Consider the following 15,636-nt stretch of genomic DNA (forward strand, 5'->3'; position numbering starts at 1 on the left):
TATATCTACCCAAATGAAGATTTATTGTAATGTAGATCTAATGTAGTTTTATTAAGCTAATTAAGCTAATTCGTCGGTTCTAAACCAGGTCGAGACACAAGTCAAACAAGGATTCATTTGAAATGATTTCATTTATCCTGATACACACATAACCTCAGGAATTTACTTCCAGTACGATCTGTTTCACATACAAAAACAGATAATAAAAGGTACAAAATGAGTATTAAATATGTCTTCAATTTTACCGTATAGTCACTGTATATACAATAATTGTCAATATCCTGCAAGAAAAAAAAAAATAGAAACAGTTGCCAAAAATAGTTTTCTCTTACACAAAAAGGAAGAACGGAGTAACCTCAAATGAGAACAGAACAAAAGCAAGATGTATGACAATGCTGGGTTGTGAAAAAGCAAATAAATGTTAAGTGCAGCCTGTCTGAGACAACTGAAATGATCATTAGACAAAAGTTATTACAAAGCCACCAAATACTGATAAAAAAAAACAAAAAACAAATGATAAACATATTCCTGTAAAGGCAGAACTCCATCCCAAAACATACTGAAGTCAAAAGTATTACAGCATGTGTTCTCGTGTGTAATCACATTAGGGAAAAAAGGACCACAAAACTCACTTTACCACAGAACCACAAAACTTCAGCTTTAAAAAATTGTCTATCCAAAAAGGCAACTCTGAGTCTCTTACTTAAAAATAATTGTATAATTATCTTGACAGAATCTGTATAAAACATACAGGTATCAAATATCACAAATATTAAGTAAACTGCTGCTTTTCATTAGAAAACCACTGAGTGAGTCTGGGATTGTCAGTTCCAGCTATTTTACTAGTCACTGAGTGAAAAGACATGAATGTAAATCTCACTCATATTACTGTAACATTTATGACTTCTGATGATTTGAGATCAAGCGCGCTCGCACACACACTTCCAATCACCAGAAATGATCGTTTGAAATCATCTTAAAAGACAGGCCTTACATTGACAGATACTGCAGAAGAAAAGACTGAACATATGAAAATAACATCCTTCCATAGTCAGTAACATAACATTTGCTGACAAAGCAAAAGCATGTCAAGTTATAGGGAACCATAAATGGGCATAAAAGCATTGCCCTTGACTCTTAAAGGCTGAGACTGTGTCACACTTAGTTGCATGAGGACTTCCTCAAGTTTCATTTAGACAGCATAGAAACCACCGGCGATTGAGGGCATCCCATATTTGTCTCGGGGTTCCTGAAGTGCACAGAAGCCCTCGTATCCATACATCATGTCAAAATATGTTCTATAAAAAAGAATCATCCAATCACAATAGTTTCTGGTTCAGAATCTCCCATACCATTCGTCTTCTGAAATAGGGCATGTGTTTCTGTTTGAGAAAAAAAAAAAAAAAAAAGTTAAAATTAAAAATCCTTACCCAAGTATGGCCAATAATATATTTCAAAACGGATGCTCACCTGTGTGAATGTGATTGGCCGGTCTTTGGTGATGTACTCGGCGTATTTGCATGTGAACATTCCGCAATCACTTCCGTTCATTTGCTGAGGAATCTCCTAAGGATTCGGAAGACAAATAAACCTTCAAATGATCCTGGAGCTTTTTTGGTCAATATAAGTCCTACATAATGCTTACGATGGGATACTCACATTGGGCCTTTTACTTTTTAGAGTCCATTCTGAGGTGTCCAAGTTCTGCCCCTTCTTGTCTTCACTTTCTTGTTTCAGATATTTTCTGTTATAAAAAACAATTAAGAGACTTTTGACAGTGTCTAATCATGCATAATTTATTCCATTTGATTCTTAATGGGTTATCATGGGACTCGTTTTGAAAAGGCACTTATTGCAGACCCGTTTCATCATGTAATCCTCAAGCAGCACTTACAATAATATCCTGCAGGCCTCGTCGTTGTTTCCTCCCATTGAATCAAAGTAAGTGATGCTCTTCTTACGAAAATCCACCACCTATCAAAAAGGAAAAAGAAATGAAAACAATTTTAAACAATGCTACTCCTGACTTAGGGGCAAATCAATTTAAATTATTAATTCCTTTATTAAACTGGCTTAAATGCATTATAATACTATTCTTTATTGCTTGAATTAAATGTCAGGGAAGAAGAAAGTATGGATCTTCCATGTACTGGATGTCCTCAATGTGACCTTGGTGCTGGTTAGCTACTTACAGACAGGCACCAGTGCACCCCCAGGTGGACAGGCACCAATATGATGTCTACAGAAAAGATGTCCACTTTCTTGGTCCAACGGCGGACAGCATTGTAACCGGAGCTCCGCAGCTTGGGAAAGAAGAAGGTGTTGAAGGTGTAAGCAGAGGGCAGGTTGGGCTTTTTACTGCGCTCCACCAGCAGGTTCATGTAGAAATTAATAACCTGAAATGGAGGAAATATATCAAGTCAGGAAATCATTGACAAACTGATTATTACAGCAACGACTGACAAAATGATTAAGAAGGGGCTGTTCAGAAAAGTTTATTGGCAGAAAAGTTTAGAGGCCTAAATGATGCAATAAAGCTCTGACCTCATCGTTGAGCCAGTTGAGGTGGTTGAGCGTCTGCAGGTCCTTTCTGGTGATGGTGAGACGGAAGCCCTCGCTGAGAACCTCATCCTGACCGCCTCCTCTCAGAGCTCTGCTCACCTCCTTCTCCATGTTCTGTCAGCAACATGAGCCGTTAACACACCGTTAAGTATTTCTTTTATTGTGCAGAAGAAAGGTGAAGGGCTGGACCATAAATGGATAAAGATAATTATCACGCTATCATTTTCCTCGATTAAATGATAACAAGAGTTCAAATATAAGGTTTTTATGGCAAAAGCTACTATCCATCCCAAGCTACAACTATCAAATGCGCGCAAAAAAAAAAAAAAAAAAAAAAAAAAAAATCACTATTATACAAACACGTTTCTTGATTTGAAAAAATATCATTCAATAGAACTAAACTAAGACTCATTGGGAGTAAAGACCTGGCTTTAAACAAAAAAAATAAAGACGTGACATTTATTGTGATGTTATCAATACTGACTGATAAATTTTTTTTTAAACAGTTGTTTTTGGCCACATTACCTAGGCCTTCGATTTTCGATTTTCAGCACTTACCTCTGTTAACTCTGGGAATTCTGGCTCTTCTTTAATATGCTGAGGCTTTTGAATAACAGCTGCAACAGGAACCTCCTTCTCTAGAGGGACTCGAACCTTTAGCTCAACACTCGCTGGGACGGCTCGACCCTCGCCAGAGAGGCGCTGATGAAACAAATGAAAGCATAAGTGGGTTAGTCACATAAAATGGAGGTGTAGCTTAAAACTATAGAAAATATACTCACCTGGCGCAGGAGCTGAGAGGCCAGAGCCTCCTGCTCTTCAATCAACCTCCGTCGCTCCCGAGCTCGAGAATCATAGAGGCTAGTCCTGGAAATACATAGCAAAGGCAGACAAATCAAAGATTATTCCTTTCCACAAACTAAAAGCACTGATACAGACACATATTAGACAAGAGATAAGTACTCACAGTTCTTTGATCCACAGTTCAGCCTGGAAGCATGGCACACTAGAAAGGGCAAGATAGGGTTACGTTTATAAAAAATAAAGAAAATGGATGAAAAGATGAAAGATGCACTTAATGTTCTCCTACCTTGAGCTTTCAAGCTTCTTGCCCTGCTTCTCCTTTACAAAAATGACTGAATCTCCGTCATGAGCTAAAGAAAGTGAAACACATTAAGATACCTTGAAGCTAGAATTACATTACAAACATGAAAAAGAAAGAAAGAAGAAAAAGAACAAAGACTCACCTGATGACTGTGTGTCCTGAGAGGAGGTATCCTGAAGGGCAGCTGGTGAGGGAGCTGAGGGAACAGCTGGTCCTTTTCCGCTGGGCTCAAGGTCATGGGCCCATAGCTGAGGCTCTGGAATGCTAGAGGACGCACCAGGACTTGGCAGGGCACTGGACGCCTGGCTGGACCCAGGCTGGGGGCTGGGAGGCAGACTGGATAACCCGTAGGACGACATGCCAGCGCCGGAGCCTGCTGGAGAGGCACAATGAAGACGACTTCGACTGGATGACAGGATGCTGGAGCTGAAATGAGACCAAATGTTTTGCTGAGAATAAGAGAAACCAAAAATAAAAAATAAAAAATGTCTATAATCAATTACCCTTGTGTTGATCCAAACTTTACTTCATCTTCGAAAATATCTGTCCCACATTAAAATCCAATTTCACCAAAACTTTACAAAAAAGGTAATGAAGACATTGTAAACAATCCATACAAAGTTTGGTTTATCGTTCCATCATAATGTGGACGATTCTGAATCGATGATCGAATAGACAATAATCGATTATAGTGTATGTTGTCATTTCCATATGCACTTGTCACGTGAGTATTAAAATGCACTCTCTATTTCAAAATCTGAGCCTGGCTTTTTCCCCCACATATGGCATGAATGTGCGCTAGAGACAAATGCGGCTGGATTCATTGCACAGAATATGTGCTGTGAGATCGGTGCACATTGCTTTTTCACTTGCTTGCTTATTTTTTTACCTTTATGTAATAATTTCTGTTTGTAATGCAGCTTGTATTAGATGTACAAAGCTCACACACTGACAGACTTTAACGTGTGTTTTGTGTCTATTTGCAGCTCACAGCTTTGGTTAAATGCAGCTTGATCTACTTTTGATACGAGATTGATCATTTCATTCTGCTATTTTTTCAAAACAGGATGAAACATCTGATTCGTGGAAATGGATTGTGCATTGAGAGTGAATGCAGTCTATTAAAGCAGCCAGTGTCTATAATCTCAGTAATAATCAAATGGCAATAACATGGATTAAAAAAGAAAAACACATAACTACAATCAACTGTAAACTTTCAATACCTAAAAGCACTCCCAAAATGCTTTTACTTTATCAGTTGTCTTTTACCCCTTTATTACATTATATTTGTTTGTATGTTTTGAAGCTATGTTTAGGCCTACTTTGAATTCTAAACAGCAATTAATGTTATTATATCTATCTATCTATAAATAAAAACAATTATTTTAAAAAGTAGCCTGCTTATATAATTAAATAAAAATGCTTGAAAAATTTTATATAATCGTGATGCATTGTGATATCGAACTGAATAAAATCGTTGACATGATAATCGTAATCAAATGGAACCTTGAAACCAGTGCTGATTCACAGCCATTTTAACCGGAGCGGACGTACTACGGAAGCGGAAAACGTGCTCCAGCTAGAACCAATGAGATGTGTTGTGCTGTGCTGATTAATATTTCAATGTAAATAAAAGCCTAAATGAAATCATATAATGTGACGACTGTTTACGGACGACTTAAATACGACTTAAATTAAAATGCTTGCTATTATAGAGACTATAGACTTTCAGTGGACACACAATAAGAATGAGAATACTTAAAAAATGTGTGTTCTGACATTAAAAGTATGTCTTATGGGTTTGGGATATGAAGTTGAACAACAGAATGATACTTACAAATCTCGATGCGAGCGAATGCTGGAGTGAGAACTTCCATCATGAAGGAAGGTCGACTGGCCACCAGACACAATAGCTAAGAGTTGCCTGTATACCTCTTTTTCTTCCTCACGCACAGACTAGAAAAACAGTAAAAGCAACGTCTAATTAAGGCTGCACAATTTGGGAAGAAAAACCTAAAATCACAATTTCTTTGATTAAAAAAAAAAACTAAACAATGACATCCAGATTTGCTGTACTTGATTGTAGATCTTTATAATTTGGCCCAAATTATAATTATATATAATTATATATATCCAATGACTACACAATAATATTGATAACATATTACCACTATTATTAAATAAAAATATCAAGCTGCATGTGTAAATGAAAACAGTTCTGCTCAACTTTAAAACATACTGCTGCACATTATTTATTTAAACCATATCCCTTGTTATTTTGATTACAATTTTTATCTTATTGTGCAGTTCTTCAACTAAATAAGTAATTCTATTATTTTTCATGTCATGATACTGGATTTATTAAGAAAACCAGCACAGTGAGTAGGGTTGTGCCGACAGACAATAGTATCGTGTATCAATGACAGTAAGAGATGTTGACGATACCAGATGTCTGTGTCCAAAGTCAGAATCACATTAGGCTCATTCTCCTATTAATATTTAAAACTATAAAAAAAACTCTATAAAATATAAAACTATTGTTATTACTATTATTATTATTAGGCAGCTTATTATTCCCCGCAGGGCTGCATTTACACACAAATTAGGTTTATCCTCCTCATTGGAAATGTTTAAAAAAAAAACAAAAAAAAAACCTCTAAAGCCCATAACAACATTGAACTGCAGGGTGATAAACCTCTATTTACAAGTGATGTCTGAAGTGCTAAAAGAGATGTCTTTTAAACTACTTTTCTTTAACAGCTTGAACATAAGAAAACTGCATTGTCACATGCATTTTGTTTTTTACAGCACATTAATAAAAAAAAAACACAGATGCTTATTCTTCATCATCGTTGTAATAAATATGCAGTTAATAAGTTATCAGTCTAAAAGGGCTTGACACCCCTTGAAGGTCCAGAGCGCCGTATGACTTATGCATCCTTTAATTTAACTTTACTCCAAAAACATAAAAAAACTTTTTTTTTATCTTAACATGTTTATGTCTAATATTTAGTGCTAAACCTTTGGTCCTAAAAATAAATGTTCTTTTGATTTTCACTTGACTGATTTTTAGACTGATAAGTTCGCAGCATCAGTGCAGAAGTTATCACAGCAGGACACACACGGTCCTAATAGTGATAAACGACTGCTGTATCCGAATATATAAATATGGCGATATGCAGATATGAAAAATGACCATATTGCCCAATCCTAACAGTATGTGTCTAACCTCCTGTGCTGTACAGCGTGCTCTGGCCCGGAGGAGACGGTTTGAGCTGCCATGTGAAGGACTCTGGACCACTCGGATGGGAAAGGTCTTCTCATACAGGCTAGCGTAAGTCGCTTTTCCTGAACTGGTCTCAGATGACGACAAAAAGCTACAACAGAAGCAAACTTACTTTTAATTTCATTACCTTGCATTTATTGCAAAATGGAACAATAATGCCCAACAATGAAAGATGTAGCAAAAACATAATATTCTATTCTTAATTATGATTCTTAAATATGATTTTTATTTCATTTTAATCCAACCTGTGTGGTCGGTGGTAGAGGGATCTGCCCAAGCGGGGAGAGGGGGATGGTTTTGGAGTGGAGGCAGAGGGTAAGTTAACAGAGTGTCCATTAGTTTTGTGTGTCTCATGGGGTGGATGGTCCATACAAACTTGTCTTCTGCTCGCTTTTGATATGGTCACCGACTCTTCAGTTTGCAAGGAATCTTTCGATACAAAAAAAAGACTATGTCAGCATGTTACTTACAGAAAGGAAACCACATGTAACTTTTTATACTTGCCAGATTTCGTGACGGTCCTCCAGTCAACTGTACCAGAGGGAGCTACAAATGTGTCCTCAAGTATATCATGTGACCGATCCCCAAACTTTACAAAAAAAGCAGAAAATGTATAGGACAGACAAAAAGCATTAGACTGCACATCAGCTTTTTTTCTTCTGTTATCTCAAGAAAATGAAGTAAAAACCCAATAAAAAATTACCCTGTTTTCTGACCACAAAGATGCTGATTTAGCAGAATTGGCAGCGGGGTCAGATGGTATTCCTGTTTGAGGTGGACCTGATGATACGGGCAGCACATTGCCTGGGTTAGGTACGACACTGTTCTTTACCCAGTACGCAACGCTCGAACCATGGGTCTTCACTCCTTCAGCTGCATTTTTCACTGTATCCATAATATCTCCTAGAAAACAAGAAAAAAAACTTATTGTAAATCTATTGTAATTGGCATAAATCAGTTTTATCATGTATTCAGAATAGTGTTTTTTACCCATTTTGAATTTCTTCACCACTTTCTCCTCCTCCTGATCAGCTGAATCTCCATCTTCCAAACTAAGAGAAAAGAAAATACTAAATCAATATATATATATATATATATATATATATATATATATATATATATATATATATATATATATATATATATATAATACGGGTGGGCATAATTAATGCTTATAATAAATAGCAATAATAACAATAATATACTTAATAAAAATGAAATAAATTAATAAAAAAATGTGAATAAATTATAGTAATAACTTGTTAAATGTTGCTCAATTGTTTTACTAAAGCAGTAAAAGCAAAAAAAAAAATTTCGGGAAAACAATATAGCTTTCTACATTACAATAAACGACAAAAAAACGAAGGAAAATGAATAGTTTCTCACGAGCTCCAGACGCGCACGCGTCTCTAACGTCATCCTATCACAACAGTTCGCGCTTTAATGAACGAACCAAAACATTGCTACTCAAAAACCAGTTTAAACACCTAAACTTTCATTGTAAGCCCAGACAATAAATATAATAACAACTATTTAAACCTATACGCAAAACTTAGGGTTATTCGCACATATAAACAATCTTTTTTTTTACCAGTCTAACGGTCTCTTTCTCCGTAATGTCCCGTCCTGATCCACTCTCACGGAACCGGTATGAACCCCACCAGCGGGAGCTCCGTTTCGCAGACTGGCGATTCCGGTTCCGATCCATTCGTAGAACTTATTAAACATGATGAAAGACCGAAAGCCTCGATTATAGCGGGATAAGTCCTTAGGACTGTCAGCGCAGTCCCAAACGCGGGCTCCCTCTGCCCTTCATCCGTATGCCACTGCTAACCAGCTTTGTTAGATAAAAGTAGCTGAATCCTTGACTTAAACACGACTAAACCAGTTCAGATAAACCCACACCGCTGATCTTTAGCTCAACCAGCTAACCAGCTGCTAACACGCGAGACACCAGCCCAGCAATTATTACATCTGAGGTAAAGCGGGCTTCAAATAGCTGCGCGTGTGTATTAGTATCTGTTGTGGATACTTTTTCCTAACCGAGTCGCTTTACTCCGAAGCCGTAAGCGACACTGTGAATGAGATATTGAGTACACAAAGTTGCATCAACGCCTCCCGCTTCTTCCTTATTTAAAAGCAGAACATGGCCGAAGCTCACATGTTAAAATCGCGCTTTCCCATTGGACGAGCGGAGCGGAAGAGCGTCATCGGTGCGCAGTGTTTTGAAAGAGGAATGGTGGGATGAAATGCAAACTGTTTCAGTGCTTGTATGCATGCTTTAACTTTATACACGTTGTTATAGTAGAGGGGTTGTTTATTCTCAGTAACTTCAGTGGTTTGAATCATTTAGTGATTCGTTCAGCGGCTCTTCCTGCAGGTTATAATGTTATGCCAGTAGGTGGTGACAAATGAACGTGCTTTATGAGTGAGCCACTGAATCGTTCATTCAACCGAGTCTTTCTATCTTTTACGTTTACAAATCTATTATGCTAATATATGACAGAGACTTATACGCATTTTCCTCATAAACTACAACACAATCGGTCTATTAATTCCGTTTTACTCCTTTAATATAAATTAAATTTTACGATTTTCATAATCTGTGAGATGTACTAAGCTTGTTATTTATTTATTTTTTTTAAATTATAATATGCATGCACAAAGATGTATAGAAGGGATTATATTTGTTTTGAGAGAAATTAAAGAATATTCACATTTATTTACTCTAATTACCTTGTAGATCATCTTTTTTTCCTTTTTGCATGTTTGCAACCGAAACGTGCATGTTAATTTCATAGTCAATAAATTTCAATAAATATCATTTATTGGTCACACATTGTCTGTAGATACTACTACTGTAAAGGCCACACACAGGAAACAATGGTCATATGTAGCATTCTGTTTAAATCCAGCCACAGTGATTTTGCACTTTTTTTGTGAACATTGCAAATTTGTGTACACATCCAAAATCATTCACGACTCATTTTCTTCAAAAAATAGATCTGTGCTATGGCATACATTAATAAATAATGTATAAATAAGTTATGCTGAAAATAAATAAATAATGCTCACAAAGCATATCTCAATCAAGCTGACCTTACGATGGCAGCGAAAATCAAAGTAGAAAATTCCTATAAAATATTAAGTTAATTCAAATGAAAGCACTGATTATTTAAATCTAATTTGCAATTCATACAGAAATGTAAATGTCACTTTGATTCTTATGTGCACTCCTAAAACCCAGCCAGCGATTCAAAAAACTTAACACTAAGTTATGAAAATATTCATCACAATATCTAGTATCTCAGAATAACTTGTTAAACTGTCCTCATGCTGCAATATCACATATGAAACTTTTTCAGACACAAAGAGGAATCCGGCGGACAACGATGGAGATATCCACTTCAATCTAATGCTCTAATATTTCATGCACTTTTACTGCTAATGACATCGTGTAGCTTTCACAGTTGACACCAGTGCATTTAATATTTTCTGTTTTGTTTTCTATGGCACCATTCGTAAAACTAGCTGAATGCTGTTAAAGTTTTACCGGTGTACAAAAGCAATGTATATGCGAGACCTCCTTCACGCTACAGGACAAACGCATGGCACATCGTAAAAAGCTAAGGTGAGCTTAAACACGACAGCATGCACCGAAGATCCACATCATGCTGGAAGGACACGGTCACTCAGTTCAGAGAGACAGACGGAAGACTTCAGGTTAACAGCACATTCACTCCCGCTCTGGAGTGCCAAACAACTGGAGGAAGAAAGAGAAGATGTAAACAATGTCCAGGTATAGGCTGAGGGTGGCAAAGATGTGTTCCTCAGGACTTATGGTGTATTGCTTTTTCCCCATCAGCATCTGTGTGTCAAACGCCAGGAACTACAAGACAAAAGAGAGATGGAAATGACAATAATTACCAACAAATACAAGGGACAATGTTGTGTAGGGGTCCTAAAAGCCTTATCGATAATGATATGCTGACTGTGCATTATCAACTTTTTATTGTTACTCAAACAAAGAAAATAACGTGTGTATATTTAAACCCTGTGAAGCCTACTCTTATCATATTTGATATACAAAGGCCTCTAAATAAAAAACTTCTCTTAAAAAAACTGCTACATTACTTGTTTTACCTGATTTAAATAAAATACCTTTCAGTAAATATCTTTTTTCTTCTGTGAAATTTTTACAGATTTTTATGAATATAAGAATGACTTTTATATTGTTAGTATTATTAGTAATATGAAGACTTGCTGGACTGAAGCAACTTGTGTATGAGCTCCATATTCTCAACATATCATGCCATAACATTTTTGTTCAAGGATTGTCTATAGGTTTCAAAAAACATTTTTCAGGTTTCATTAAAAAAACTGAAACAGATTCTGATTGTACCATATTACAGAGGTTAATACTGATCTGAGTTGGAATTATTATAAAATTATGCACCATGCAAAACAGTATTGCTCCCAAGGCAGCATAGACAGCATGCAACCATGGAACCTGTAGAGAGAAAAGAGAAAAACCTTGGTAAAAGTACATCCTCAGTTCTGTGAATATTCTGAATTTATCAGCCTGCTGCTGGTACTAGGTACTTACATATCCGAAGGGAAGGATAACCGCCAGGACAAGTCCACAAATAAACAATACTGTGCAGAAAACTAGCAGCACACCTTGGTATGAAGTAATATCAATCTGTAAAATCACAAACATTTGTTTAGAATGAACATACTCCAGATTACAGTTAAAAAAGATTGCATTCAAGAAAAATGAAAATATCTGTTGTTCTTAAAATACTAACCTTGGTTTGGAAACTAAAGATGGTAATGACAAGGCACACCAAGACAGTAATACCCAGGCAGATGATGACAGATTTAGTGTTGTAGTAGCTAGAGAAAAGGGAAATATTTAAATTATAGGCCAATCAAAAACCTGACATCTTGTTGTACGCAAAAATATGCCACTTGAATTGATTTTGTGACATAACACAATATACTGTGCAAGTATGACGAAGCAGAAAAATGTATACGAACCCATAAAATACGCAGAAAATAAATTTTTTGTTAGCATGTAAAAAGGACATAATACACATATAATGTAAGACTGTACCTGGACAGCATTCCTGTCATGTACGAAAGAGACAGAGTCTAGAACAGAAGAGGAGAGGAGAGGTTACATGATTCAATAGAAGACTTTCTTTTAAATGTAAAAATAGGCTTGTCCTTGATCAATATTACTGGGGTATTTGTCAATAGCTAGTTTTGATAACCAAAGACTCACAAAAATAATGAGCAGAATCAGATTCCATGGGAACTGCCTCCTGTGAGCAGAAAAGATAGAAATCAACGCATATGATATAATAATTGCTAAAAAAAAAAAAAAAAAAAAAAAAAAATATATATATATATATATATATATATATATATATATATATATATATATATATATATATATATATATATATATATAAAAATTATATTATATAAAGTAATATAAAATTATATTATATTTTATTATATTATATTGATTTGTATCTCCACAAATACGCTCACCGGGGTCCACGGCAACAGGATAGGGTCAGATATGTGACAAAAAACACTACACTGTTGAGAGAAAAAACAATCATCCATCATACATTCACTTACTGAATTACAGTATATGGTGTCTATATTTAAACAGAATTTTAAGATTTGAATTTCAAAATACTAAACTGCGCTTACTATGAAGCCCAGTACAAGCCAGGGTTGGACTGTACGTAATATTTCACAGGTTCACTACAAGTTAAACAAGACATAATCGATAAACAAGCTCGGAAAAAAAGGAGTAATGCATTATAAAGGTTTGTTCTGTTCACACACTCACCAGAAAATGAAAACAGCTACAAAGGCTAATGTGACAGATAGCTGGAGCATGAGGATGGTGTACACCTACGGTAAATAACATGCTTGATTTTACTCCATATTGCATATTGCCCACAGCAGCTCAGAACCGCTAAACAGAAGGCAACAATACCTTGCGGATGAATATCCTCCTGATGTTTTGGTCGTCCCAGCTGAATTCTGTGAGCATCTCGCTATCTCCAGGATAAGAGCCACTATAACAAGGGCTTCCACCTTTCAATACCAAAAGAAAATATAAAACATTTTGTTTCGTTAGCTAAAATATCCACAGTGACCGTCGTGGGTAATAAATTCTATTAGTGCTCTATAGTATATAGAATATACAAAATACATGCGCATTGACTGAATTAAAGGGATAGTCCACCCAACAATGCAAATTCTGTCATCGTTTACTCCGCCTTCTGTCATACAAAACCTTGTATGCATTTATGTGTTCTTTCACAGTGAAACACAAAAGAAGATTTTTTTTTTGTTTGAAGAATGTTGGTCCTATTAGCGTTGATAGTATTTCATGGCGGTTACCAACATTCTTAAAAATATCTTCTTTTCTCTTATACAGTTTCAAATTGCACGAAGGGGAATAAATAATAACATAACGTTTACATCTTTAGTTGGATTACACCTTTAATTATAACTTCAAAGTGAAAATCTGTTTTAAAAAGAAAATGTAGCATTACTAGCAGTTGCCTCCTCATAACTTGGAGGAGCTGAGGCCATCGGCTGAACATCCGAACCATTGTTTGACTTGTTTGTCACTGAAACCTGTAAAATAGTAAACATTATTTGTTATATGTGCACTCAATGGCAATATATTAGATTTGTATTAACAGTTACAGTGATACTGTGGAACAATTCTTAAAAGGAGCCTGCATTGCTACAGAACACAGTCATTTATTACATTATTCAAATGCCAGAGAAATGTTGTTTATTACAACAATATTTTTAGTTATATAATGATTATTTTTATATGGCTACACTGTCAATTGATTGGTTAATCGATGTACTATAATGCCATTCAAAAGTCTGCGTTTTACTGGGAATGGAGAGAGTGAGTAATTGATCTGGCCAGTACTTATCAATGACTAATCCACTGTAATAGGATAGTTTGCTGCAGGTACACGACATCACAAGGCACATTAAAAGATGCTTTCCTTCTGCATATCCCGATCCATTTAGCTCTAGAAGCTAAACAAAATATATATACAAAAATATGGCATATGTAATTCAACAGAACTATAATAAAACATATCTATTTAATAGATGTATTTATAACACAGGAAACGTTGTTATTTTCTAACTCTACCTTTGCAGCTTGTTCATGCAGTAAAGCATTATGATAAATAATACCGGCAGGCTTGTGAAGCAAAAATATGTCCATTTAGCGCTACAGAAATCAGCTCAAAAACATAAGGAACAAATGCAAGACACGACAAAGCTCATTTTAGTCTCTGGATCATCATTAATCATCACGGGGGCCAGATGAAACCAGAACAATGCTGACAGAGTAGTCTAGCACATAATCGAAATTACAGCTATTCAGATCACTGTCAAAAAAATTCACAGACACCAAAAAAACTATTTCCTTTTGGTTATAATTGGCAGAAATGAAAGTCAAATGATTCAATCTTACAGCAGTGTAAAGAATACAAATGTTTACCTTGCCCTGTGTCATGGTCTCAGTTTTGAATCTTATTTGGCCTACTTAAAAAAGACTTTGCGCCGGTCTTCAGAGCTCTAGTCTGTCTGAGATGCTGCACGCAGAAGGTGATGATGCTGTACTGCTGTAATGACCACGGCTCTGTGAGCATAAACCCCCTCCCTCGCTCTAAAAGGCACATTCTAGTAACATCGAGGGTTTAAAACACCATTGACTGAGGTGCGGACTGTACCAACCAGGCTGGCACGGGAAGGGGGTAGCCATTCTCCCATCACACGCATTAGACTGTGATAACTGCTGCAACATTTGTCCAGAGAGATCCAGAATCTTTCCACAGCACCAGAACAGGGTGAAAGTCTAAGAGGATGAAAGGAAACAAAACGTATTTGATTAGATATTTAAAGGTGTAGTTCAACCAAAAATTAAATTAGCTGACAATGTATATAAAACATATATCAGTTTGTTTCTGCATCTGAACAGATTTGAAGTTTAGCATTCCATCACTTGCTCATCGGTGGATCCTCTGCGGTGAATGGGTGCCGTCGGAATGAGTCCAAAATACTGATAAAACCATCACATGACTGCAGTTACTATAACACTGTATGAAGCTTTGTGCTAATCTACCATTGAGGCATGGCTTCTGGCCAAAAAATGCAAGACAATGCTTCGTAATATACTTCATTCTAACATTTCCTTCATCGCCTGTTATACATATGTAAACATATTTATTTATAACTGATTCGGGCTGTTTCACTTGTAAACAATGATTGATCTGTGCATATTTGTGTCATTATTCAGACGCGACTACCTTTTTACAGAGCAAGTAATGTTATGTATAGAGGACTATATTTGAAAGCAATTGTTTGAATTTGTAACGAATATGCATCTTGATTACTTGTGATGCTTCTAGCAACTGTTTGGACTTTTCATTCTGACGGTACCCATTGACTGCAGAGGGTCCAATGACTGGCAACTGATATAACACAAAATTTCTTTAACCTGTTCCAATGAAAAAACAAAATCATCTACATCCTGGATGACCTGCGAGTTAGTATATTTAAATTTTTAATCTTTTAACCTTTTAATCTTACACCGTAATAACAAATTCAAAACATCAAC

General features: G+C 36.0%; 2 protein-coding genes across 2 annotated transcripts; both read right to left on the bottom strand.

Moving 5' to 3' along the window:
* Positions 1–112: 112 nt before the first annotated feature.
* Positions 113–9,099, bottom strand: senp1 (SUMO specific peptidase 1). Its single transcript, XM_043225371.1, has 18 exons — positions 8,545–9,099; positions 7,944–8,005; positions 7,657–7,856; positions 7,458–7,542; positions 7,199–7,382; positions 6,897–7,044; positions 5,505–5,623; positions 3,810–4,093; positions 3,653–3,716; positions 3,530–3,568; positions 3,345–3,429; positions 3,121–3,264; positions 2,545–2,676; positions 2,193–2,396; positions 1,895–1,974; positions 1,660–1,744; positions 1,471–1,566; positions 113–1,382 (listed from the first exon to the last, which is right to left on the bottom strand). The coding sequence occupies exons 1-18, from the start codon at positions 8,679–8,681 to the stop codon at positions 1,320–1,322; spliced, it is 2,211 nt and encodes a 736-aa protein (XP_043081306.1). The 5' UTR covers positions 8,682–9,099; the 3' UTR covers positions 113–1,319.
* A 663-nt stretch (positions 9,100–9,762) lies between these two features.
* On the bottom strand, positions 9,763–14,957 carry LOC122328465 (protein lifeguard 2-like). The gene is made up of 12 exons (XM_043224161.1): positions 14,518–14,957; positions 13,538–13,622; positions 12,973–13,073; positions 12,823–12,887; positions 12,681–12,734; positions 12,513–12,563; positions 12,241–12,280; positions 12,070–12,107; positions 11,762–11,849; positions 11,560–11,655; positions 11,410–11,463; positions 9,763–10,842 (listed from the first exon to the last, which is right to left on the bottom strand). The coding sequence occupies exons 1-12, from the start codon at positions 14,530–14,532 to the stop codon at positions 10,690–10,692; spliced, it is 840 nt and encodes a 279-aa protein (XP_043080096.1). The 5' UTR covers positions 14,533–14,957; the 3' UTR covers positions 9,763–10,689.
* Positions 14,958–15,636: the final 679 nt, after the last annotated feature.

This window comes from Puntigrus tetrazona, chromosome 23, assembly GCF_018831695.1.
Source record: "Puntigrus tetrazona isolate hp1 chromosome 23, ASM1883169v1, whole genome shotgun sequence".
In the NCBI taxonomy this organism is placed as follows: Eukaryota; Metazoa; Chordata; class Actinopteri; order Cypriniformes; family Cyprinidae; genus Puntigrus; species Puntigrus tetrazona.

Bases quoted from the DNA above. Each gene is read 5' to 3' on its own strand.
- senp1 (XM_043225371.1), bottom strand. From the start codon at position 8,681: ATGTTTAATAAGTTCTACGAATGGATCGGAACCGGAATCGCCAGTCTG. The intron at 8,006-8,544 runs GTAAAAAAAAAG...CTTTTCTCTTAG, and splicing joins AGAAAGAGACCGTTAGACTG to TTTGGAAGATGGAGATTCAG. The intron at 2,397-2,544 runs GTCAGAGCTTTA...CCTCCATTTCAG, and splicing joins TCAACTGGCTCAACGATGAG to GTTATTAATTTCTACATGAA.
- LOC122328465 (XM_043224161.1), bottom strand. The intron at 12,281-12,512 runs GTGAGCGTATTT...TTCTGCTCACAG, and splicing joins TCCTGTTGCCGTGGACCCCG to GAGGCAGTTCCCATGGAATC. The intron at 12,108-12,240 runs GTGAGTCTTTGG...CTTCTGTTCTAG, and splicing joins TGATTCTGCTCATTATTTTT to ACTCTGTCTCTTTCGTACAT.